This window comes from Callithrix jacchus, chromosome 11 (assembly GCF_049354715.1).
Source record: "Callithrix jacchus isolate 240 chromosome 11, calJac240_pri, whole genome shotgun sequence".
NCBI classification, from domain to species: domain Eukaryota; kingdom Metazoa; phylum Chordata; class Mammalia; order Primates; family Cebidae; genus Callithrix; species Callithrix jacchus.
This window is the reverse complement of record NC_133512.1, coordinates 12,934,577-12,960,687: the sequence shown is the minus strand read 5'-3', so window position 1 is coordinate 12,960,687 and position 26,111 is coordinate 12,934,577. Positions and strand designations below refer to the sequence as shown.

Below are 26,111 nucleotides of genomic sequence, written 5' to 3'. Positions count from 1 at the left end.
GTGCCTCTGCACTGCCGTCTCCTATGTTGGGAGGCTCTTCAGAGTTGCCAGGCCAACTGCAGCTTGCCCTTCAGAGTCAGCTCATGCCTTCTCTGGTGAACCCCACAGGCCGGTCAGAACCTACAGAACCTACTTCCGAATGCTCCAAAGGATCTCCCTCACACCATACTGTGTAGACTGGAACTCTGTTCCCAGCACACAACCAGGGCTGGGGCCAAAGTATACTCGGCTAACGCCACGAAAACAAGGAGGAGGGACGTGAAAGACACTGAAGTCTAAAATAAAAGTGTCATGAGAAGAGGCGCGTAGACAGATGCAGCGGGAGCTTGAGTCACGCTAACGCTGGCAAGTGCCCAGGAATGGCCAGCGAGCAGCAGCACTACCCGACTCCCAGCTTGCCTCCCGCCCTGCGCGGTCCCTGACGTCATCCCTCTGCGCCACGCCGCCGCGGCGCTTCCGGCCGCGAGGCCGCGGTGGGCAGGGAGGAGTGACTTCACGGGAAGTCGCGCACCGGAAGTGGCTAGGACTGCAAGGAAGTCGCGGGGGCGGGGCGCGGAGGCGATGGGGGGCGGCGGCGGCCGGCGATGAGCGGCGGGAGCGCGTGAGCGAGCCGGGCGGGCGAGGCTGGGGGGCCCCGGAGCGCGAGCCGCAGGGCGGAGGGCGGGGGCGCGAGCGCGGCGGGCGGTGGCGGCGAGGCGGCGGCCTAGAAGATGGCGGACGGCGACAGCGGCAGCGAGCGCGGCGGCGGCGGTGGGCCGGGCGGCTTCCAGCCCGCGTCCCGCGGCGGCGGCGAGCAGGAGACGCAGGAGCTGGCCTCAAAGCGGCTGGACATCCAGAACAAGCGCTTCTACTTAGATGTGAAGCAGAATGCCAAGGGCCGCTTCCTCAAGATCGCCGAGGTGGGCGCGGGCGGTTCCAAGAGCCGCCTCACGCTGTCCATGGCGGTGGCTGCCGAGTTCCGCGACTCTCTGGGCGACTTCATCGAGCACTACGCGCAGCTGGGCCCTAGCAGCCCTGAGCAGCTGGCGGCTGGCGCCGAGGAGGGCGGCGGGCCGCGGCGCGCGCTCAAGAGCGAGTTCCTGGTGCGTGAGAACCGCAAGTACTACCTGGACCTCAAGGAGAACCAGCGCGGCCGCTTCCTGCGCATCCGCCAGACGGTCAACCGCGGCGGTGGCGGCTTCGGCGCGGGTCCCGGGCCCGGCGGCCTGCAGAGCGGCCAGACCATCGCGCTGCCTGCGCAGGGCCTCATCGAGTTCCGCGACGCGCTGGCCAAGCTCATCGACGACTACGGAGGCGAGGACGACGAGCTGGCAGGCGGCCCGGGAGGCGGCGCCGGAGGCCCAGGGGGCGGCCTATATGGAGAGCTCCCGGAGGGCACTTCCATCACGGTGGACTCCAAGCGCTTCTTCTTCGATGTGGGCTGCAACAAATACGGGGTGTTTCTGCGAGTGAGCGAGGTGAAGCCGTCCTACCGCAATGCCATCACCGTGCCCTTCAAAGCCTGGGGCAAGTTCGGAGGCGCCTTTTGCCGGTATGCGGATGAGATGAAAGAAATCCAGGAACGACAGAGGGATAAGCTTTATGAGCGCCGTGGTGGGGGCAGCGGCGGCGGTGAAGAGTCAGAGGGCGAGGAGGTGGATGAGGATTGAAACAGGCAGCTTCCCCTACAGGCCTCCTCCACCCCACCACCATCTCCTTGGCTAGAGAATTCCCCTTCCTGCTCATCCCCAGTGAGCTAGTGGAGAGGGAGCAAGGGAGGCCGCAGAGGGAAAAAAACAAAACATAATATAGTTAAGAGAAATAATCATAAGAGAAAAGTGACGGACAACTTGAGAAAAGCAGTCAAGTTCCAAGGAACTGACAGCAACCTACAAAGAGAGGACAACAGCATCTCTTCACCTGCATAAAATAGTCTCAGCTTCTGTTGTTTCTCAACTGAGGTTCCTAAACCCATCGGGATAATCCCCGGAAGGAATAGATCCTTGCGCATCTGGGGCAAGAAACACGTCCAAGTTACCCAGACCATTGATAACAGTTGCATTTTTTAGGTTGTACCTGGGTAATCTGGCATAAAAGATCTCTGTAGGCCTCATTGTTGCAGTGTCTATCCCTTCACATCCATTGAAATCAGCATTTTTGGATCTAGGTCTTCATGGAATCCTTGAGAGGCCTTTACAGTTACCCAGTTCTGAGGGTTCAGGTTCATGAAAAGAAATGCAACTTGGGATAATCATGAACAGGTTAAAGATAAGAATTCAAGAAGCCATCTAAGAATACAGAACCAAATTGGATCCATTTAAAAAAAAAAAATGGTTTTGCATGGAACCTGGACCAAGGCAAATGTCTTTTCTTTGAAGAATTGTTTTCCGGGATGCCAGTGGATTCAGATACCAGTGCTTGAAGTAGAATCCATTACTAAAATAGTTTCAAAGTTGACAAATTTTCGAAGATAAAAGCAGTTTCACATTGGGGGTTGCTGAGGTAGGCACAAGAAAAAGTCAGGCATAAAGCACAAGGCAGACTGTTTGAGTGGATTGGTTGCTGCTCACTAAAGTTCTTCCCCTGATCTCTTAATACGGAGGTCATTACCAAGAAATGGCTTTGGTATGAATGAGAGCCAGATCTCCACTGTGTGAGCCAGTGCATTATGGCTAATTCGGCTGTTACAGCCACTGGTTGGCTGGATTTTAAACCATAAAACTTGAAGATTACCTACAAAAGGAACAGTGTGGCTATAAGCCTGAGCTTTAATGGAATATACATCCTCATGGAAAAGTTAGGAATAACCAAAACTGAAGTCTTAATTTACCTTCAGTTTATCTGTGGATTTGTTCAAATACTAAAGATCCTCAGGTCCAGAATTCCAGCATCGTTTATTCTTTTGAAATTTTTAAGAACTTGATCCATTGTATCAGTACCTCACAATCAGAGTTGGCAAATGATGGATGAGTGATTCAAGCAGTGCACCCGGTGGAAGCTGAAATCCATCTGTGAATGGAACTGAAGTGAATGTGAATATGCTGACTATATCCTGGAAGCATTTTTATACCATCTTGAAATTTCAACAAACTGGCTTTTGCCAGTTTATCCAGCTGTCTTTCAAGAATAAAAGTTGGGGTTTTCAAGGATCGCCTCTTCTATATTTTAAATGGATTTTCAATAGAAATGATTTTTACTAATCAAGTTAATCCCACCCCATCAAAAGGTATTCCTAGAAATGTCATAGACCTAGGTAACTTTGAATTGAATGGGAGCTAACGTTCTTTCCAAAGTTTTCAGGTATTTGTGTGACACCTTCTCAACCAGGAGGCAAGTAACCCCACCTCCACAATCTTGGTATTTTTTTAACTGCATGCCTGCCCCTTATTTGAGCTGCCTTTTTAATTTATTGCATATCCCTTTTATTATCTTATTTTGGTATTACTCAATCTATACAATCTTTTTGTATTTATTGGGAAATGAGTAATATACAAAAAGGTTTTCATGTATTTGTGGCTGAGAGGGCGGGAAATAATTGTGTACATAAAATTAGGCTTTTTTAAAAAAATAGACTGATGCAGAATATTGTTGATCTTAGATTTAAAAAAAAAGTGGAAGAGCCACAAACATTGGTGCCCTTTTCAGACTATTTCTCTACTCTCATCATCCACAGTAGAATTTTTAAACAGATTTTTTTAAAGCTTTTCTTTTAAATTTTTCTCCGTTGCAAAGAATGTTTCCTAAATTGTATGGGAGCAATAGTATTTTTGATGTTTTAATGACATCCGTATACTTGTACTGTATTTTGTACTACAAGGCAGCTGTTTTCAATAATGTCCTGCTGTATTTACCTATGTGTTTTGAGTGTTTATTTCTTTGCTGCGGAGAACAAATTCCTAAATAGTTTTAGTAAAGGAGCTGAGAAGCTAGCATTAGGTTTGCAGAAACTGTTTAAGTTTCAAACTCCGAGGCAGCAATGAAAATTAAGGTTGCAGCTATTAGTTGATTGCTGTAACTTTTTCATTTTCAAACCATGTACAATTCCTGTATAGACCAACTTGTTTTCTTGCTTCAGTGGTGGTTCTGTTGCTCAGCTGCAGTGAGCCAGTTCAATTTTGCAAAGGTGCAGTACCTCTCCTTTTCAAGGGGTTGGTTTATTCTTTTTCTTTTCTTTTCGTTTGGCTGAATTGCAGTAACTAGCCTTGCCTTTCTATTCTGTAGAAATGACAGGGTCTTCACAATCCTTCACCAGTGGCTACTAAGCTATAATGAGCTGAATAGAAAGAATGTGGAAGTGGTCTGAGGCATATAGAGTATATGCCAAGAACACTACCATATATGGCATCAGCTTTGGTTACCAGAGAAATTTTCTTAGTCATTAGACCATATAACAGTAATATATCATATGTAAATCTTTAGATATCAATTTGAGAATCCTCCAAACAAGGAGCAAAGAATGCATAAGCTATGTGTTGGCAAAAGTAATTTATATTAAAATTTTGACCTGCCTATGTAAGATTAAGTGGTAATGTCATAGTGGTGGGTTTTTAAGTCTTAACCAATCTCTAAGGTTTGTTTCTCCTGCAAGGGATGGTCCATGGCCTCTCTTCCCACTGCAGGAAGATTGCAGAGGCTGTGGACTAATTGTAGCATTTCACTGATCTTCATTCCGGTCACTAGGGACAATAGAAACCTGTACAACACAGAAATTCATTTGTAAATATTATTAATAGCTTATGAAAGGAAATGGTCTTTGTTAATTCCAGTTGGAGAATGGCATTGTACAGACATGGGTAACAACCATTTTTTGTTGGTTTGTTTTTCAGTTGTTGCATAATGATTTTTGAGCCTCTTTTTTAATTTTGGCAGATATCCCAGCTAATCAAAATAATCATATTCCTGAGAAGTAGGAAACTAAAACTTCTCCACATAATTGGTGGAAGGTTCATTTCTCAAAACTACTGTAGTTACAAAGATGAAAAGCCAAATTTAGGAACAGAATCAAAAGAACAAAAATCTGGGAAGAGAATCCTACTACTCTTAACTACTACTCTGTTTTGGTTTCTATTGTCCCTACCTGTCATTTCAGCAAGCGGAACAGCAGCAAGTTTTTCAGTGCATATGCTGCACAGAACAAAATATAAATCTATGGCACCAAAAATCAAAGTGAAAACCAAACCAAAAACCCAGATACCCTATGTAACTATCGGAGGCATGTAGGTGGTATAAATGACTGTAGCTGTGATACACACATGGCTACTTGTCACATCACTTTCCATAATTATTTACTGCAAAATGATTGAGAGGCTTTTGGTGCAGGCAGCCATTAACCTCCTGCTTCCTTTGTTTCCTCTGGATTACTTTGCAGTAAATTGCAGGTCTTTTAAGAGATTCAAGCTTCAGTTTTCTCAAAACAAAACAATTATCCTGTCTTATCTGAAAATGCAGGGTTGTGGGCAAAAGAGGCTGGTTATAATAATGCCCTCATATTGAGTGGTCTGTAAATGGCTGCACACTTCAGGCACTGTAGTTGCTGAAGATGCTTTGTGTTAAATGTGACCTTGACTGGCTTTACAGGAGTGTAGAATGTAATCTACACAAGGTGACTTTGCATCTATCTTGCTCTTGAGGTGGATGAAATTGAGAAGCTGGAGTGTGTAAGCCATGCACATAAGTATTCTTCACTGTAAATTTTGTTTTCATTTTTAACCCAATTATGGTACTTCGTCCAATGCACAACTGATCTCTCAGTAGATATTCATTTGAAAATAGTGTGGCCTTGATCAGTGAGAAAGGGAAGGAGAAAAGTGACTTTTTTGCTTATGTAGAAATGACTCATTTGCGGAGAGTGTGTCTTTCTGCAGCACTCTTGGTATAATGTTAGTGATCGGTCTCCTTTTTGATTGGGGAAAATTAATGTTTTTGACCCTGGAGTTAATTCAATTGAGTTGTCTTCTATTTTTAGGAAGTATCAGAATTGCTCTGATGAATAACAAAGTTGACTGTTTTGATGTCCAATCTCAGGTTTTAGAATATAGTGGTGTAAAGTCCCACTATTTTTAATTCTAAACAGTTTTTAATTTCGTATACCCTAAAAGTCACATGCATAAGGCCTGTTCAGAGAGCAGAGCCTCCATCTTTTTGCTCCTTTTCTACTTTGTACTTCACTTGAAAAAAATGTCAAGTGACTTTACATTGTATATTTCCATTTTAAACCTGACATATTTCTCAAAGATAAAGCACTTTTTGATCATGAAATACATGAAATCTTTGTGTGATGTGGATCATAGTTTCTCAGGCTCCCTTAGATAATTGCTTATGAATATTGTTCTAACTCTGTGTAAGAAGAGTAGAAATCTTTGCTAATGTTAGGTTTGTATTATTGATCCAGAATGCATTTTGCTAGTTTCCAATGTATGGGAGAGTAAACAATGCTGCATTCACAATTTAATAAGTTACTTTCCCTTGAGCCTTAAGGTAACTTTTTCTTTTTTGTCAACAACAGCACTGAAGTTATAGTAAGTGAATGAGATTATCAGTTTTCAGGGTTGGTTTTAGAGTACTGTAAATCAATTAGCTGTCTTCCTAAAGAGTTACAACTCCCATTCAATATACTGGATAATGGGTGTGTGGGTGGGGCACGGGAGGGCGGGAGAGAGTTTGTAGAAAAGAAAAAAGAAAAAAAAAAACCACATTTACCTTAAGAAAATATAAACAAAAAAAGAACAAAGTCTGTGTCATATGCCCCATTTGAAATTCCAAATGTGGCCGGGTGTGGTGGCTCACACCTATAATTCCAGCACTGGGAGGCCAAGGCCGGTGGATCACTTGAGGTCAGGAGTTCAAGACCACTCTGGACAACATGGTGAAACCCCGTCTCTACTAAAAATACAAAAATTAGCTGGGTATGGTGGCGTGTGCCTGTAGTCCTAGCTACTTGAGAGGCTGAGGCAGGAGACTGGCTTGAACCTGGGAGGCATAGGTTGCAGTGAGTGAAGATCACCCCATTGCATTCCAGCCTGGATGGCAAAACAAGACTGTCTCAAAAAAAAGAAAGAAGTTCCAAATGTAAGGTGGAAATGGCAAATTATAACTTCATTTCCCCTATTTTTAACTTAGAAAAAACAAAGTCATTAATTTTCAAGTATTAGCTCCCCAGAAGTTTAAGCAGATAGCTGGACTCTTGAATAACAAGTTCTTTTGATATGTCTGACTTTGCTGTTTAAAGTCACCTTTCCCAGCCCTCAGACTTAAAACTCAGTTTTATTACTGACAGATTTAACAAACTCTTACTTGAACAACTGTGGTCCAATTATCAGTACTGAAAATTAGATTTGGAAAATGAAAAAATAATAAAATTTCATCATGAAAACTTGTTACCCTAGAGATGCCCAATTGTTATCTGTACCCTGATCCAAGTAAGGCCTTCATGAATGTATTTTAGAGTTCCTAAAGAAGTAGTGACTATGCCATCAGTGTAATCACCTGTGTTCACAATCATTTGAAAACCTAACTCAGGCCTCTTGAATTAGACATTCCCACTGCGACAGGTAGAGCCATGTTAAAACAGTAACAACTGCCATATTGGCAGTTTCACTGCTCAATAGGATTTCTAATATAGTAAGAGCAGACCTTTATTGGGAGCTAAAACTCATTTTTCTCCCATAGGTGATTCTAACAGTTTAAAAAGTACAATTTTACTTTTAGGTGTCATCAGATTTTGAGTCGAAGCAAATTTCATTTTCCTTGTGTTATATCTAATATCCATTGACATGGGCAAAAGAACTAATTATATCTTTTTAGTATGATGAAATGTGGGCCCAGAGTATTGGAAAGAAAGCAATAGCCCTATTCAGTGTCTACTAGAATATTGCAGAAGGCATGAGTTTGTCCTTTTCCCCCGTTCCCTTCAATAACTTCAATAGCTTAACTTTTTCCAAAATATCAATTTAGGTTGTCTCTTACTTCTTAAAGCCAAATATTTTGTCCCTAGTCTTAACTCTGAGTTGCAAGATCAGGCTGGTTGGAAAAATCTTTATGTTTGGAAATAGGATGGTGAGTGGTTTCTTTATTCTCTTGTTAAATTCCTTTTTGAGAGACATAACTGCAGGGAGAGTCCCAAGAAAATTGAAGAACTGGATTATATCATTAAACACATTTGTGTTGTAGGAATTTGGGAGTTTCATTTTGAACTGATAAGATACTGGATTTTTTTTTTTTTTAATTGAGATGGAGTTTCGCTCACCCAGGCTGGAGTGAGTGCAGTGGCTCAATCTTAGCTCACTGCAACCTTCGCCTCCCAGGTTCAAGTGATTCTCCTGCCTCAGCTTCCCAAGTAGCTGGAATTAAAAGCATGCAGCACCATACCCAGCTAATTTTTTGTATTTTTAGTACAGACAGGGTTTCACCATGTTGGCCAGGCTGGTCTTGAACTCCTAACCTCAGGTGATCTGCCTGCCTCAGCCTCCCAAAGTGCTGAGATTACGGGTATGAGCCATCATGCCCAGCCCACTCTGAATTTCTTAAAAGTCAATAGGTTGAGCAAAAAGTCTAGAGACTGGCTTGAAGTCAGTATGGGACATACTGATTTTGCATGTTTCGGTAGCAGACAAGTATATTTGAGTTATTTTTTAATGACATCGATATTTGAGTTGTAACTAAGATCGTCAGTGTATTTGGACTTCTTTTTTCTGAAGTTCTAGAACAATTATATTAGGGATTTATTCCTTTTGGGCCTCCATGCAGATGTTTTTCCGAGACCTTTTTTAAAAAATTCATTTGTCTTCGGATATATTTCCAGATAACATACTTTTTGTTCTCTAGGAATCTTCACTGCCAATCATAAATCTACCAGTGGCTTCCTTAGACTAGATTATCACTCCAAAGCTGGGACCGATGTCCTGCCAGTAGAGAATCTACAGAAATAATTTGAATGAATTAAAACCAAATCTTGATAGCAGGAGACAGCTTCCTGATCTAGATGTACAATTAAAGTTTAGGTTGGAAATTACTTTGAAATGTGTTTTTGGGGGATGTCTTCAATCTCTGTGTAAATACCCACATGCTTATGCATTGTAAACCAAGTGTGTGTTCCTATGTATGAATTTGTAGAACTGATTTCTGCTTCAAGAGAAGCTGCACCTTTAATTTTATAAGGTCCCCTCCACCTGTAACCCTATAAATGTTTGTAAATAGAACACTAAAATTTGTAGTGATAGGATCAATTTGGGAATATCTGCTGAGAGACCAAAAAGTTCATTTTTTAAGTACCTTGGTTAAAGAGTAAAGATTATTCCTCTTGCTTATTTTTTAAAGAAGAATGCACTTTAACAAACATAGAGCTGCATGGGCAATTCAAACAAATCTGTGAAGTGCAGTACCCATTCAAAAATCACACTTCCTGAAAACCGTTCAAAAGCAGAATCCAGACGGGCTGTTGATCTCACTGCCTGTAGGTTGAAGCTCAGATTTGATCAATTTTGAGAGGAGCAGGGCTGCTTCAAAAGAGCAATGTGAATACAGTCAGAAGCTTCAGACAGGTCTGTAAAAATGGCGGGTCCCGTATTTACCACTAACTAGCAAAACTGACAGAAAAACTCACAGAGAAAAAAGTTTAAGAATCCTTCCTGCTGGTGTGCACTCCTTACAATAGACTTTTGCAAATGGAGTTTTACAGTCTATATTTAAAAAAATTGTATGTTTGTAACAAATAAAGTATGCAGAAAAGTGAATGACAATCTTGTGCTTGTGTCTCTTAAGTAATTGTGTGGTGATGGGGAGGGAAATACTATCTGTTGGGGCTCATGAATGGATATGGAATCAGAGGAGTTCCCACTTGAAATGACTTAAGTCATTGCACATTTCATTTGAACTATAGCCTGTTCTAGTACTTCTGGGTTCCCATAACCCTTTTCTAGTAAGCAGTTTGTGGAGTAAATCAAAAGTGCAAATTAATTTTATGCTTTGGTTCATAACCTAGACAGGCACTTGCTTCCCTTAATCTCTCCCATTTACAGTATTTGAAAGAAACTGCTAAGTCTTCCTTCATTGTTTATCAACTTTGTAACTGCTTAGGAGGTAAATTAGGCCAGCCTTTTCTTACCCTAAAGTCTAAGAAAACAAAATGAATTGTGTCCATTGATCCTGGCCATAGATCGTCAAACATTTTCGTCTCAGGAACCCCTTTACACTTAAATTAACTGAATATCCCCAAGAAGGTTTTAATCGTTCTAGGCTAAAATCTGTAGATACCTATCATTTTAGAAGCTGGAACATTTTCAAAACAAAAATAACAAGCACATATTCCGTCAGCTATCAGAGCAATTACATCATGTCATTTAGTCTCTGAAAAACTCCACTGTAATCTTGTGAGGGAATGAAAGTGAAAAAAGCTAATGTTCCTTTTTTTTTTGAGATGGAGTCTTGCACTGTTGCCCAGGCTGGAGTGCAATGACGTGATACCAGTTCAATGCAACCTCCGCCTCCCGGGTTCACTCGATTCTCCTCCATCATCCTCTAGAGTAGCTGGAATTACAGGCGCACACCACCATTCCTGGCTATTTTTTGTATTTTTAGTAAAGATGAGGTTTCACTATATTGGCCAGAATAGTCTTGAACTCCTGACCTCGTGATTCACCTGTCTCAGCCTCCCAAAGTGCTGGGATTACAGGCATGAGCCACCGCACCCGGCCAAAAAGCAAATGTCCTTATGAACATAGCTTTGACCTCTTGGACTCCTGAAAGAGTCACAGGTGTCCCTAGGGAATTCTGGATCACACTTTTGAGAACCACTAACTAGACTGATATGTAAATAATGACTTTCTGAAAATTTTTTTATAGAGATAAAGCGTAATCCTTTAGTTCTTGCATGTTTTCTTTACATTAGAAGCTCCTGCTATGAAATGCTCACCCTTCCCCGGTCCCCCGACACACAACATAATTTGCCTGTGATTGTCCACTTCTACAGTCCCTGTAAGTGGTTCTCAATGCTGACTGCAGAGCCACCTGGAAAGCATTGAATGTTGATGCCCAGGCACCACCCCAGACCAACTGAATCAATCTTTGAGACACAGGTACAGAGTTTTTTTTTTTTAGTGCTTTGCCTTTTTGAGCTCCCCCAGTGATTCTAGTCTACAGTCGGGGTGAAACCAGTGGCCTGTGGGATTTTAAGCTACAAAGAAGGGAAAAGGGTTGGGAATTTCTGCCAGAGGAAAACAAGAGTTTAGCAGAACATTCCTTGAATTTCTGGCGTTCTCCTCGCAACCACTATGCCTAAATTACTACTTAAACCTCTAAAATAACTAATCTTGAGAAAAGTTTGCAAATTGAATTATTAAGCATTGATAGTCCCTCACTGGGAAAATCTGGGGTTTTGCTAGCACAGAGAATCACTTAGCATGCATCAGAGTTACCTAGAGGGCTGGCTAAAACATGGATTACTGAGTTTCTGATTTAGCAGTTCTAGAGGGAACTTAAGTTGCATTTCTAACCAGTTCCCAGGTAATGCTGATCCTGCTGATTTAAGGACCATGCTTGGAGACTAACTGCAGAAATCACAAAAGTTAGGGGAAGAATTAGCTTAGTTGCCAACTGACAGAGGTCTCAGGAAGTATTTACCCTGATGAGTTAATGTGCTATGGTGCTGCTGAGGGGGGTTCGGTTCTCTAGAAAGCCTATAGGTGGTTTGAATATTTTAGATTCATATGAAGTTTGTTACCGTACAAGTTTAAAGAATAGATGCAGCCAGGTTACAGTTTGAAGAGCTGCATTAGAGTCAATGCCTGGAGGAATAGGAATATTACCTTCATAGTTTTCATATTTGTTCATGTTGTGAGCTAGGTTCTATCCCTGACTCTGTCGTAAACTAATACTGTGATTCTGGGCAAGTACCTTCTACACTTCAAAATCCTTAAGGTCGTCAAAGAATGTCTAGCTTCCAGAAGCTATTGCGATTTGGGAAAATGAGAGCCGCCTGGTGGTCAGTACCAAAATCTTATAATAACCATTCTTAGCTCAGATCATTTGTAAATTCATTCATTCAGCTAATTATTGGGTAGCTGCTATATATTCCAGGTATTGTACTAGGGTAGAGGATATGGTTGTCATTCATATGGAACTTACAGTTTAGTGGGTCAGGAGAAAGAAGAGAGAAAGCTTTTAGGAAGAGCTCATCTCCCTAGCTAACCAGGCCTCCAAGCAATAGATAATTTGATTTGCAACGTCATTCCTGACCCAGGCCTTTGCTACTTACAAGAGACAGGCCGTTGAAATTTAAAAGAAAATATTCCCTACACAAGACAGATATTTAACTTCTCTTAGATATCCATAGTACCTTATGTAGACACCCTCAGTGGCCCTAATTAAGGTCTCCAAACTAGTTAATGACAAGAGCAAGCATACATCTAAATTAGCTCTCTTATCTAACACCATGCTGTTACAGAAAGGACAGACTTCTTACTCACTCCTATGCTATGTGCCCGAGATGACGCAACAAATCCACTGGTAGTTTGCAGAACAGAGATTGGAGAAAATTGACTTAAGTCTCTCAAGCCTATGGGTAACACAGAGGTTTCCCTAGACTCCACCCTCACACACATTTCCCCATCTTCTCGCATGCAGGACTGTACCAGGAATTCCTCCATGCCCCCCCAAACTGTCCTCCCACCCTCAAATCATCCTATCCTTTTCCTCATTTATTCAGTAGCCCTTATAATTGGTGGCCATTTCTTTTCTTTTTTAGAGTTACAGTCTCCAAACTTTCTTTTATTACAAAATTAATGCAACTCAATTTTACAAAGATGAACAGTATGGAGTCTCTGTAAAAAAAATAAATGAATATGCCTGCTTTCCCCAAACCTACTCCTTAAATATAATTGCTGTTAAACAATTTAGTATGCATCCTTTTGTAATTTTTGATGAAGTATTTTTTAAATCTCAACACAGTTTTAAGTGGCCATCACGTTTATGTATGTATTAATATCTATTGAAAAAAATTGTATTAGCTCAGTAAATTAAATGATGATGAATTTACACTGATGGCTTTTTCCTGAGGTATTTTCTTCTTTCTTTTTTTTTTTTTTTTTTTTTTGAGATGTAGTCTTGCTCTGTCACCCAGGCTGGAGTGCAGTGGTGCAATCTTGGCTCACTGCAAATTCCACCTCCGGGGTTCAAGCAATTCTCCTGCCTCAGCCTCCTGAGTAACTGGGACTATAGGCACCCACCACCATGCCTGGCTAATTTTTGTATTTTTAATAGAGACAGCATTTCACTATGTTGGCCAGGCTGCTCTCGAACTCGTGACCTCGTGACCTCGTGATCTGCCCACCTCGGCCTTCCAAAGTGCTGGGATTACAGGTGTGAGCCACCTCAACCGGCCTCCTGAGATATTTTCTAGCATATGTGTCTTATACTGTGCACAAGGCCCACAAATCTTAGGCAGAAATAAAATTTGGGGGGGCACTATACCATGCCGAGAATTTTTTCTTTTGCAGAAATAAATTGAAAAGTAATTTCATTTTTTCTTCTAGATCCCATTCAATCAGGCTCAGAATAAGTACATCTCATGTAATGGCAAAATGAAAATCCTTACTTTAGGCCAGGCATGCTGGCTCATGCCTGTAATCCCAGCATTTTGGGAGGCTGAGGCAGGTGGATTACGAGGTCAGAAGTTCGAGACCAGCCTGGCCAATATAGTGAAACCCCATCTCTACTAAAAAAAAGAAAAAGAAAAAATTAGCCTGGTGCGCCTGTAGTCCCAGCTACTCTGGAGACTGAGGCAGAAGAATCACTTGAACCCAGGAGGTAGAGGTTGCAGTGAGCCAAGATCATGCCGCTTTATTCCAGCCTGGGCAACAGAGCAAGACTCCATCTCAAAAAAAAGAAAGAAAAAGAAAATTCTTGGTCTTCTGGATTTCAGAAGAAAATGTTATTTCATGAGTTTTTAATAAGTAGAGCATTTGCTAGTTGCATTTCTTAGATCTGTTCTACTCTGTAAAGGTGCATAAAATTAGCCATGGGGGCACACACCTGTAGTCCCAGCTACTCAGGAGGCTAAGATGGGAGAATCACTTCAATCCTGGAGGTGGGGTTGAAGTGAGCCGAGATCACGCCACTGCACTCCAGTCTGGGCGACGGAGCGAGACTCCATTTCAAAGAAAGAAAGGAAAAAAAAAAGGTTAATGTTTCCCTTTGAGGAAAACAACTTATATTTAAAATGAACAAGTTGGCAGGGTGTGGTGACTCACACCTGCAATTCCAACATTTTGGGAGGCTGAGGCAGGAGAATTGCCTGAACCCAGGGGGCGGAGGTTGCGGTGAGCCGAGATGGCGCCATTGCACTCCAGCCTGGGTAAAAAGAGAGAAACTCTGTCTCAAAAAAAAAAAAAAGAAAATGTATTGACTGGGCGCTGTGACTCATGTCTGTAATCCCATCACTTTGGGAGGCTGAGGCATGAGGTCAGGAGATGGAGACCATCCCGGCCAACATGGTAAAACCCTGTCTTTACTAAAAATAAAAATAATTAGCTGGGTGCGGTGACGCGCACCCGTAATCCCAGCTACTTGGGAGGCTGAAGCAGGAGAATAGCTTGAACTCAGGAGGTAGAGATTGCAGTGAGCTGAGATTGCACCACTCCACTCCAGACTGGGTGACAGAGTGAGACTCCATCTCAGGGGGAAAAAAAATGTATTTATTGGTTTGTTTTAAGACTTTAGGTGAGTTGTTTCTCTGCATAAAAAATCACTGCCCTTATTTACATCTAGCTGCTTCTGGCCTTGAAGGTTTGGCTTGGAATTCTGAAAGAGTCTTTTATTTTCATTTGTATTGGCTCCTCTATCACGCATAGTTCACAACATAAAGGCAGGTTCCTCACCTTCTGTATAAATATCATAGAGAAAGCAGGTTAGGTGTTCTGGCAGAATGGCAGAAAACAAACTTCTGAAGGAAGAAGAGCTGTGGTCAGCGATGTGGAATGTTCTACTCCAGCAGCTGCTGATTTTCTGGCAGTGAAAACCCAACTGGTGACATCACTCAGGCAAGTGACTCATCAGGGCAGTGCTCTCATTTGCCTGCCCCTTATCTGGTGGGGACTGCAGACTCTCGTTTGATTACAACTGCTGGACTCTCCCAAACCTTTGTCAACTACAGGTTATGCATCTTGTGGGTAAGACTTAGGGTAGAAGCAAGCATGTGGAATTACTGGGTTCGTTGCAGTGTTTTATACTGTACCTACCATTTTGCCTTCAAAGGTCACATTTTAAGGGAGCCAGGGCCAGGCAGGTGGCTCGTGATCCGATCACTTTGGGAGGTTGAAGTAGGTGGATCACTTGAGCCCAGGAGTTCAAGACCAGCCTGGACAACATGGTAAGATCTCACCTCTATTTAAAAATATAAAAAATTAGCCAGGCATGGTGTCACATGCCTGTAGTCCCAGCTACTTGGAAGGCTGAAGTGGCAGGATCACCCAACCCTGGGAGGTCAAGGCTGCAGTGAGCCATGATGATACCACTGCCCTCCAGCCTCATCAACAGAATGAGACCTTGTCTCAGAAGAAGCAGGGCTCAGGGAGGGGAGCCAGCTCTCTCATTTTCCCTGCAAGCTCCTCCTGTCCACCCTCTGAGGCCAGGCCTGACACCATTGCTAGGGTGTGTTCTAGAGCACCTTCTCTGAATGTCTGTGTGGGTTTCCTCTGGGTGCTCTGGTCTCCTCCCACACCCCAGAGATGCACAGGTTAGGTTCGTTGGTGTGTCTAAAGTGTCCCAGTCTGAGTTCACATGCCCTGTTTGGAATGGCTTCCATCTTGCAACCTCAACTGCCAGGATAGGCTCCAGCCACCCATGACCCTGAGCTGGACTAAATGAATCAGAAAATAAATGAATGGATAAATGAACACAAATTATTATAAAATAAATATTGATAAAGAATATAATTATATATTAAAATTATACACACTTGTACATTATAATGTGAGCTATATATACATTGATTTCAATGTTAAATGTTAGATGTTAGAATAAATTGACATTTATTTCAATGTTAAATGTTAGAAGTTTTTTGGGTCTTTGGAAGTTCGGTGATGTTTTTGTGACCATTTCTGGTCACAAAAATGCTGTAGGAATTTGTTTATATCAATTACCCTGTCAGCCTGAAAAAAAAATGCTAGAAAAAAATTATCTCTAAATGTGTTGGGTGTTGGGTTTACTCTAAAATAGAAATAAGGATTATAATCTGGAGTGCGGCTGGGCATAGTGGCTCATGCCTGTAATCCCACCACTTTAGGAGGCTGAGGTGGGCAGATCACCTGAGGTCAGGAGTTCAAGGCCAGCATGGTCAACACAGTGAAATCTTGTCTCTACTAAAAATACAAAAAAAAAAAAAAATAGCTGGGCATGGTGGCATGCACCTTTATCCCAGCTACTCGGGAGGCTGAAGCATGAGAATCGCTTGAACGTGGGAGGTGGAGGTTGCAGTGAGCCGAGATTGCACCACTGCACTCCAGCCTGAGCAACAGAGTGAAACTCTGTCTCAAAAAAAATCTGGAGTGCATGAAATGGCAAGCTACCAGTGCATTTGGTGAGGGAAGGGTAAGGGGAGCTTTTATTAGCAAAAAGACATTTACATAAGCTGCTTGGAAACAGAGCTCATCAATTCCAGAGGTTCAAAGCCATAGTTGTCAGTTCCTTGGTGGAGATGCAAGTGTTCTTTCTTTCTTTTTTTTGCAAGTGTTCTTTCAAGAACAGCTTTTTTTTTTTGGTGGGGGGGGCAAGTAGCCACTTTCAAGAACATCTTAACTGAATTTCTAAAGTCCTGAAGAATGTCTAGTGATAAACCTTATCAAAGCAGGAGATTTTGTAAAGGATGTGAAAGGATTTTTAGAAAGTCCTTGGAAACAGTTCTTATTTCAGATACGCAAGCATGAGCCTCTTCTCCTTTGGGCCTTTCTGGCCCTATTTTGTCTGGGTCTGAGAAAAGTGATTTCTTCCTGTTATCTCTAACTTTCACAAGCCTGTGGTAAAATTGGTTTTGTTAAAAACTAATTTAATTTAACATTCAGTTTCCAAGAACCTATCAATGACATTAAGTCAGACTTATATTCTAACCCTCTTCATTTATGGCAAGCTAAGAAATTTTTTACATGGAATGACAAAGGCATTTCCTTATTTTTAGATCTTCTCCTCACTGACCACAAGTAAAATATGAAGAGCCTCAGATTGTTGTTTAAAACAGGGCTCCTGGCTAGGCACAGTGGCTCATGCCTGTAATCCCAGCACTTTGGGAGACCAAGGCAGGCAGATCATGAGGTCAAGAGATCAAGACTATCCTGGCCAACACAGTGAAACTCTGTCCCTACTAAAAATACAAAAATTAGCTGGGCGTGGTGATGCATGCCTGTAGTCCCAGCTACTCAGGAGGCTGAGGCAGGAGAATTTTTTGAACCTGGGGGATGGAGGTTACAGCCTCCAAGATCCCACCACTACACTGCAACCTGGTGACAGAGTGAGACTCGTCTCAAAAAACAAAAAACAGGGCTCTCCAATTCTTGGGCCACAGACTGGTACTGGTCCTTGGCCTGTTAGGAACTGGGGCACACAACAGGAGGTAAGCAGCCAACGAGTGACCATTACTGCCTGAGCTCCCACTGGTTCCACCTCCTGTCAGATCAACAGTGGCATCAGATTCTCATAGGAGCAGAAACCCTATTGTGAACGGTGCATTCAATGGATCTAGGTTGTGTGTTCCTTCTGAGAATCTAAGGCCTGATGATCTGTCACTGTCTTCCATCCCCCTGAGATGGGACTGTCTAATTGCAGGAAAGCAAGCTCAGGGCTCCCACTGATTCTATATTATGATGAATTGTATAATTATTTCATTATATATTACAATGTAATACAATAAAGTATACAATAAATATAATGTGCTTGAATCATCCCAAAACCATATTGCCGCCGCACCACTGCCCAGGCTATGGAAAATTTGTCTTCAAATAAATATCGGTCCCTGGTGCCAAGACTATTGGAAACTACTGGTTTAAAAAGAGTGAATTACATCTGTAATCCCAGCACTCTGGGAGGCCGAGGTGGGTGGATCACTTGAGGCCAGGAGTTTGAGACCAACCTGGCCAACATGGTGAGAGCCCATCTCTACTAAAAAAAATTTGTAAGTAGCCAGGCATGGTGGTGGGTGCCTATAATCCCAGCTATTCAGGAGACTGAGGTGGGAGAATTACTTGAACCCAGGAGGTGGAAGTTGCAGTGAGCAGAGATTGCACCACTGCACTCCAACCTGGGCAACAAAGTGAAACTCCATCTCAAAAAAAACAAATAAAATAAAAAATATAAATAAAAGAATAAAAAATAATTAAAATAACATAAAATGGAGATTGAGAAGTTTTGATCCTAAATATGTCTCTATCCACCCTCTTCTTTACCATGAGTAGCACTCACCTTGGACAGCCCCATTTTGTCTGTCTCAGTATGTCATCCAGTTTAGCATTTGTCCCAGATTTTTTACTCTTTACAAGGTAATATGATTTTTACTTTTACTAGAATAAGCAGGGACTAGCTTACTAGACCTCTACTTTATATTCCTAGCTTGTCATGGTCTAGTATTGTGCTCAATGAACAGAGTTCTCACTTGAACACCTGGTTAAATTTGAAAAAAGACCAGCAATGAAAATCCCTGTGCCTGACCATCCCAAACTCAATGTAACACTTTCCTCTCAAGTCAGCATGGACAGTACTTACTGACAAAACAGTGCACTTGGAGTGGCTGGGAACAGCTAACTCCTTCTGTAGTTGCGGTTGGAGAAGTTTTTCAGGCTGATATCTGGGGTCAGTGATAAATGATAGGCTAGTGATCCATGAACCATGTACAGAGAGAACTCTAAATGTTCTTGCTACCACTGTTTTACCACCTACCGTGTGGTAGAAATCTCTATTTGGTATTTGATCATTTTTTATTTTGTAATAAGCCCTTTCTTCCATAATGAACTTGAAAGGTGTCTAAAAAAAACCCTAAGTGAATATTGAATTTCCATTTCTGTGTTTAATCTGCACAAAATTTGTGTTGACATTTACTATCAGTGCCATATCAAGATCAATAACCAGGCCGGGCGTGGTGGCTCACACCTGTAATCTCAGCACGTTAGGAGGCCAACGCTGGTGGATCACTTGAGGTCAAAAGTTTAACAACAGCCTCGCCAACATGGTAAAAAACCATCTCTACTAAAAATAAAAAAAATAGCCAGATGTGGGGCAGGTGCCTGTAATCCCAGCTACTCAGGAGGCTCAGACTGGAGAATTGCTTGAATCCGGGAGGCAGAGGTTGCCGTGAGCTGAGTGCACCATTGCACTCCAGCCTGGACAACAGAGCGAGATTCCATGTCAAAAAATAAAAAGAACAGTTTTTTTGCAACAGATTTGCCACCAGAACATAGGTGTCAGGAAAACTACCCCTAAAAGCCAAAATGGGAAAGGAAAAGATTTGTATCAACATTGTCATCATTGGACACATAGATTTGGGCAAGTCCACCACTACTCACCATCTAATCTACAAATGCAGTGGCATCGACAAACGAACCATTCAAAAATTGGAGAAGGAGCCAGCTGAGATGGGAAAGGGCTCCTTCAAGTATGCCTGGGTCTTTAGATAAACTGAAAGCTGAGCATGAACATGGTATCCCCATTGATATCTCCTTCTGGAAATTCAAGACCAGCAAGTACTACGTGACTATCATTGATGACCCAGGATACAGAGACTTCATCAAAAACATGATTAGAGAGACATCTCAGGCTGACTACGCTGTCCTGATTGTTGCTGCTGGTGTTGGTGAATTTGAAGCTGCTATCTCCAAGAATGGGCAGACCCGAGAGCACGCCCTTCTGGCTTACACACTGGGTGTGAAACAACTAATTGTTGGTGTTAACAAAATGGATTCCACTGAGTCACCCAACAGCCAGAAGAGATATGAGGAACTCGTTAAGGAAGTCAGCACTTACATTAAGAAAATTGGCTACAACCCCAACACAATAGCATTTTGCCAACTTGTGGTTGGAATGGTGACAGCATGCTGGAGCTAAGTGCTAATGTGCCTCGGTTCAAGGGTTGGGAGGTCACCCATAAGGATGGCACTGCCAGTGGAACCCGCTGCTTGAGGCTCTGGACTGCACCCTACCACCAACTCGCCCAACTGACAAGCCCTTGCGCCTGCCTCTCCAGGAGGTCTATAAAATTGGTGGTATTGGTACTGTTCCTGTTGGTCGAGTGGAGACTGGTGTTCTCAAACCTGGTATGGTGGTCACCTTTGCTCCAGTCAACATTATAACTGAAGTAAAATATGTTGAAATGCACAATGAAGCTTTGAGTGAAGCTCTTCCTGGGGACAATGTGGGCGTCAAGGTTAAGAATGTGTCTGTCAAGGATGTTCGTTGTGGCAACGTTGCTGGTGACAGCAAGAACGACCCACCAATGGAAGCAGCTGGCTTCACTGCTCAGGTGATTATCCCGAACCATCCAGGCCAGATCAGCGCTGGCTATGCCCCTGTACTGGATTGTCACACGGCTCACGTTGCATGCAAGTTTGCTGAGCTGAGGGAAAAGACTGATCACTGATCTGGCAAAAAGCTGGAAGATGGCCCTAACTTCTTGAAGGCTGGTGATGCTGCCGTCGTTGATGTGGTTCCTGGCAAGCCCATGTGTGTTGAGAGCTTCTCAGACTATCTACCTCTGGGTCGCTTTGCTGTTTGTGATATGAGACAGACAGTTGCAGTGGGGGTCATCAAAGCAGTGGACAAGAAGGCTGCTGGAGCTGGCAAGATCACCAAGTCTGCCCAGAAAGCTCAGAAGGCTAAGAATATTATCCCTAACAACTGCCACCCCGGTCTTCATCAGTGGTGGAGGAAGAACGATCTCAGAACTCTTTGTTTCAATCGGCCATTTAAGTTTAGTAGTAAAAGACTGGTTAATGATAACAATGCATCATAAAACCCTCAGACAGAAAGGAGAATGTTGTGTGGACCACTTTGGTGTTCTCTTTTGCATGTGGCAGTTTTAAGTTATTAGTTTTTAAAATCAGTATTTTTTAATGGAAACAGCTTGACCAAAAATTTGTCAAGAATTTTGAGACCCATTTAAAAAGTTTAATGAGAAAAAAATAATAATAAAATAAAAATAAAAATATCAGGCTGGACACAGTTTACACCTGTAATCCCAGCACTTTGGGAGGCTGAGGTGGGCGGATCACTTGAGGTCAGGAGTTTGAGACCAGCCTGGCCAACATGGTGAAACCCCGTCTGTACTGAAAACACAAAATTAGCTGGGCATGGTGGGGCATGCCTGTAATTCCAGCTACTCAGGAGACTGAGGCAGGAGAATCACTTGAACCCGGGAGCCAGAGGTTGCAGTGAGCCGAGATCGCACCACTGTACTCCAGGAGCAAGACTCTGTTTAAAAAAAAAAAAAACATTACCCAGAGACAATGATTTAATTAATACAATTAATACAGAAGGTGTACTTACAAATCACTCTGTGAAGCAAGACTTTTCACTTAAATAAATTGACTGTTTTTAATTAATTTCACTCATCTTCTCATCCTCAATTCAGAGTTTTCTTATGCCCATGCAAAAAGTGAACCCATGGCTGTTAATATGTAGACTAGACTAGATATATGTTAACATATAGAACTTCCAGTTATGTGATGCTGATTTTATCAGCAACATCTTCAGATTCAAATAAAAAACTGACTTCACTCATTCTGGTAAGGTTCAAATTGTTCACTCAATTCTTTTTATCAATGTTGAAGTAAAACAATCTGATATTTTAATGTTACTATGAAATTAGCTTAAAAGTTCAACAATTCTATGGCCTGTCGGGGAAGAGTGGGGAGGATGGAAAACATTAGGAAAAAGAGCTAATGCATGCTGGGCTTAATACTTAGGTGATAGGTTGATCTGTGCAGCAAACCAGCATGGCACTCATTTGCCTATGTAACAAACCTGCACATCCTGCAATGTGCTGGGGAACGTAAAATTTGTAAGTTCAACAATTAAGATTAAATTGTTTCTGTGTTAATATAAAGCTGGGTGGAGCATAGCATTGTGGTACACATTTAAAAAATAAAAATTAGGCTGGTCATGGTAGCTCACACCTGTAATCACAGCACTTTGGGAGGTAGATCACCTGAGGTTAGGAATTCCAGACCAGCCTGACCAACATGGTGAAACCCCATCTCTACTAAAAATACAAAAATTAGCCAGGTATGGTGGCGGGCGCCTCTAATCCCAGCTACTGGGGAGGCTGAGGTAGGAGAATTGCTTGAACTCAGGTGGCAGAGGTTGCAGTGAACCGAGATCACACCATTGAACTCCAGCCTGGGAAACAGAGAAAGACTTCGACAAAAGAAACAAAGAGGTGGAGGGAGGGAAGAAGGAAGGGAAGGAAGGAAGGAAGGAAGGGAGGGAGGGAGGGAGGGAAGGAAGGAAGGAGAGAAAGAGGAAGGAAGGAGAAAGAGAATGAGAGGAAGGAAGGAAGACAGGCAGGAAGGAAAGAAAGCAAGAAAAGGAAAAAAGAAAGAAAAGAAAGGAAGAAAGAGAAAGAAAGAAAGAAAGAAAGAAAGAAAGAAAGAAAGAAAGAAAGAAAGAAAGAAAGAAAGAAAGAAAGAAACTAACTAACTTCAGGCTGGGCACAGTGGCTCAGGCTTATAATCCCAGCACTTCAGGAGGCCAAGGGGGGCCGATCACTTGAGATCAGGAGCCCATGACTAGCCTGGCCAACAGAGTGAAATCCCGTCTCTACTAAAAATATAAAAAATTAGCCCGCCACAGTCGCAGGAGCCTGTCATCCCAGATACTTGGGAGGTTGAGGCAGGAGAATGGCTTGAACCCGGGAGGCAGAGGTTACAGTGAGCTGAGACCGTGCCACTGCACTCCAGCCTGGGCAACAGAGTGAGACTCCATTTCAAAAAAGGAAAGAAAGAAGGCCGGGAGCGGTGGCTCAAGCCTATAATCCCAGCATTTTGGAAGGCCGAGGTGGGTGGATCATGAGGTCAAGAGATCAAGACCATCCTGGTCAACATGGTGAAACCCCGCCTCTACTAAAAATACAAAAAATTAGCTGGGCATGGTGGCACGTGCCTGTAATCCCAGCTACTCAGGAGGCTGAGGCAGGAGAATTGCCTGAACCCAGGAGGCGGAGGTTGCAGTGAGCCGAGATCGCGCCATTGCACTCCAGCCTGGGTAACAAGAGCAAAATTCCGTCTCAAAAAAAAAGAAAGAGAGAGAGAGAGAGAGAGAAAAGGAAGGAAGGAAGGAAGGAAGGAAGGAAGGAAGGAAGGAAGGAAGGAAGGAAGATAGATCAGTTTATGAAGTCCTCATTGAGGTGCAAAGTGTTGATAGCAATACTTGCAAACAGGAAAATATTAGACTTGATCCCTACAAAAGGTAGGGAAAGATTGAAAAAAATTAAATAATGATAAATCACCCTGAAATACCTTGGCTTATGAAAAAAATCTTGTAACCGGGCGCGGTGGCTCACGCCTGTAATCCCAGCACTTTGGGAGGCCGAGGCAGGTGGATCACGAGGTCAAGAGATCGAGACCATCCTGGTCAACATGGTGAAACCCCGTCTCTACTAAAAATACAAAAAATTAGCTGGGCATGGTGGCGTGTGCCTGTAATCCCAGCTACTCAGGAGGCTGAGGCAGGAGAATTGCCCGAACCCAGGAGATGGAGGTTGCAGTAAGTCTGCCTCAAAAAAAAAAAAAAAAAGAAAAGAAAAGAAAAAAAATCTTGTAATGAAACTTTTTTTTTTTGAGACAAGTCTCACTCTGTCACCAGGCAAGGGTGCAGTAGCATGATCTCAGCTCACTGCAGCCTCGACCTCCCTGGCTCACGTGATTCTCCCACCTCAGCCTCCAGGATTGCTGAAACTACAGACGGGCACCACCATACCCAGCTAACCTTTTGTATATATGGTAGTGATGGAGTTTCACTATGTCGCCCAGGCTGCTCTTGAACTCTTGGGTTCAAGCAGTCTTCCTACCTCAGCCTCCCAAAGTGCTGAACTTCTGTTTTTAACCAGATAAATGTATATTCTGGCCAGTCATGGTGGCTCATGCCTGTAATCCCAGCACTTTGGGAGGCTGAGGCTGACAGATCACCTGAGTTCAGGAGTTTGAGACTGGCCTGGCCAACATGTTGAAACCCCGTCTCTCCTAAAAGTACAAAAATCAGCTGGATGTGGTGTGCATGCCTGTAATCCCAGCTACTCTGGAGGCTGAGGCAGGAGAATCGCTTGAACCTGAGAGGCAGAGGTGGCAGTGAGCTGAGATGGCAGCTACTGCACTCCAGCCTGGGCAACAGAGTAAGACTCTGTCTAAAAAAAAAGAAAAAGAAAAAGGGGACAGGCTAGCCAGCGCCTTCCAAAAAGGTAGCGCCAGTCCCGGCCCTCATAAATAAATAAATAAAGAGAGCGGAAACACACACACACACACACACACACACACACACACACACACTGTGCTCTATACTGGAATGGAGTGAAATTGAGAGGGTTTACTGTTTTGTAGCATTTAAATTTAATGAAACAGGCCAGGTGTGGTGGCTCATGCCTATAATCCCAGCACTGTGGGAGGCCAAGGCAGGCGGATCACTTGAGGTCAGGAGTTTGAGACCAGCCTGGCCAACATGGCAAAACCCCATCTCTACTAAAAATACAAAAAAAGTAGCTGGGCTTGGTGGCTGGCGCCTGTAGCTCCAGTTAATTGGGAGACTGAGGCAGGAGAATCGCTTGAATGCGGCAGATGGAGGTTGCAGTGAGCCAAGATCTGCCACTGCACTCCAGCCTGGGCGACACAGAGAGACTCTGGCTCAAAAAAAAAAAGGAAAAAAGACCACATACAAGTTACATATCTGCAAGAGAAAAAAATACTTTTATTTCCATTTGTGCACTGCTAGTAGATAAAATAGGTAATGCATGCACATTGTACAAATTCAAGTGACCCAAGGTTTTTTTTAAAGAAACAATTTTCTTGTAAAAACATTTGTTGCCAATTTACTTTGAATTTATTTTAACATACCCAGTTGAAGGTGGGGCAAACGTGAATGAGAATTTAAAATAAAATAAAAGCAGCCGTGAGATGATGATTGTGGCTGTGTGATGCGTGTGCCAGGTTCATTGCACTATCTGCTCTACTTTCATATAAGCTTACAGTTTTTGATAAGAGAAAGTTTAAAAACAAAAACCAAAAAATAATCATATGCTCTATCTGTCAATGTTCATTCAGGTTCCAGAAAATACAACTGTTTTTGTTTCGATACCAGGTCTCATTCTATTGATCAGGCTGGTCTCAAAATCCTGAGCTCAAAGGATCCTCCCACCACCATCTCCACCTCCTTAAGTGCTGGAATTACATGCATGAGCCACCTTCCCTGGACCACCACTTATTTGAACAGACACAACATAAAATTTTATTTTATTTTATTTTATTTTACTTTTGAGACAGAGTCTCTCTCTGTAGCCCAGGCTCGAGTGCAGTGACATGATCTCGGCTCACTGCAACCTCCGCCTCCCAGGTCCCAGTTCAAACAATTCTCCTGCCTCTGCCTCCCAAGTAGCTGGGATTATAGGCACACGCCATCATACCCAGCTAATTTTTGTATTTTTAGTAGAGATGGGGTTTTACTATGTTGGCCAGGCTGGTGTTGAACTCCTGACCTCATGATCCACCTGCCTCGGCCTCCCAAAGTGCTGGGATTACAAGCGTGAGCCATATAAAATATTATTAACTGGGTGTAATATTGTTAACTACTAGGGTGGGTGCAGTGGCTCACACCTGTAATCCCAGCACTTTGGGAAACCGAGGCAGGTGGATCACAAGATCAGGAGTTTGAGACCAGCCTAACCAACATGGTGAAACCTTGTCTCTACTAAAAATACAAAAATTAGCTGGGCTTGGTGGTGGACACCTGTAATCCCAGTTACTCAGGAGGCTGAGGCAGGAGAATCGTTTGAACCTGGGAGGTGGAGGTTACAGTGAGCTAAGATTGCACCACTGCACTCCAGCCTGGGCGACAGGGCAAAACTCCATCTCAAAGAAAGAAAAAACTCTATATATATATATATATATGTGTGTGTGTGT

General features: G+C 42.9%; 1 protein-coding gene and 1 pseudogene across 1 annotated transcript; both read left to right on the top strand.

Moving 5' to 3' along the window:
• Positions 1-547: 547 nt before the first annotated feature.
• PURB (purine rich element binding protein B) lies at positions 548-9,716 on the top strand. Its single transcript, XM_009002143.5, has one exon. The coding sequence runs from the start codon at positions 711-713 to the stop codon at positions 1,647-1,649; it is 939 nt and encodes a 312-aa protein (XP_009000391.1). The 5' UTR covers positions 548-710; the 3' UTR covers positions 1,650-9,716.
• Positions 9,717-19,135: 9,419 nt separating this feature from the next.
• Positions 19,136-21,086, top strand: LOC100392087 (elongation factor 1-alpha 1 pseudogene; annotated as a pseudogene).
• Positions 21,087-26,111: the final 5,025 nt, after the last annotated feature.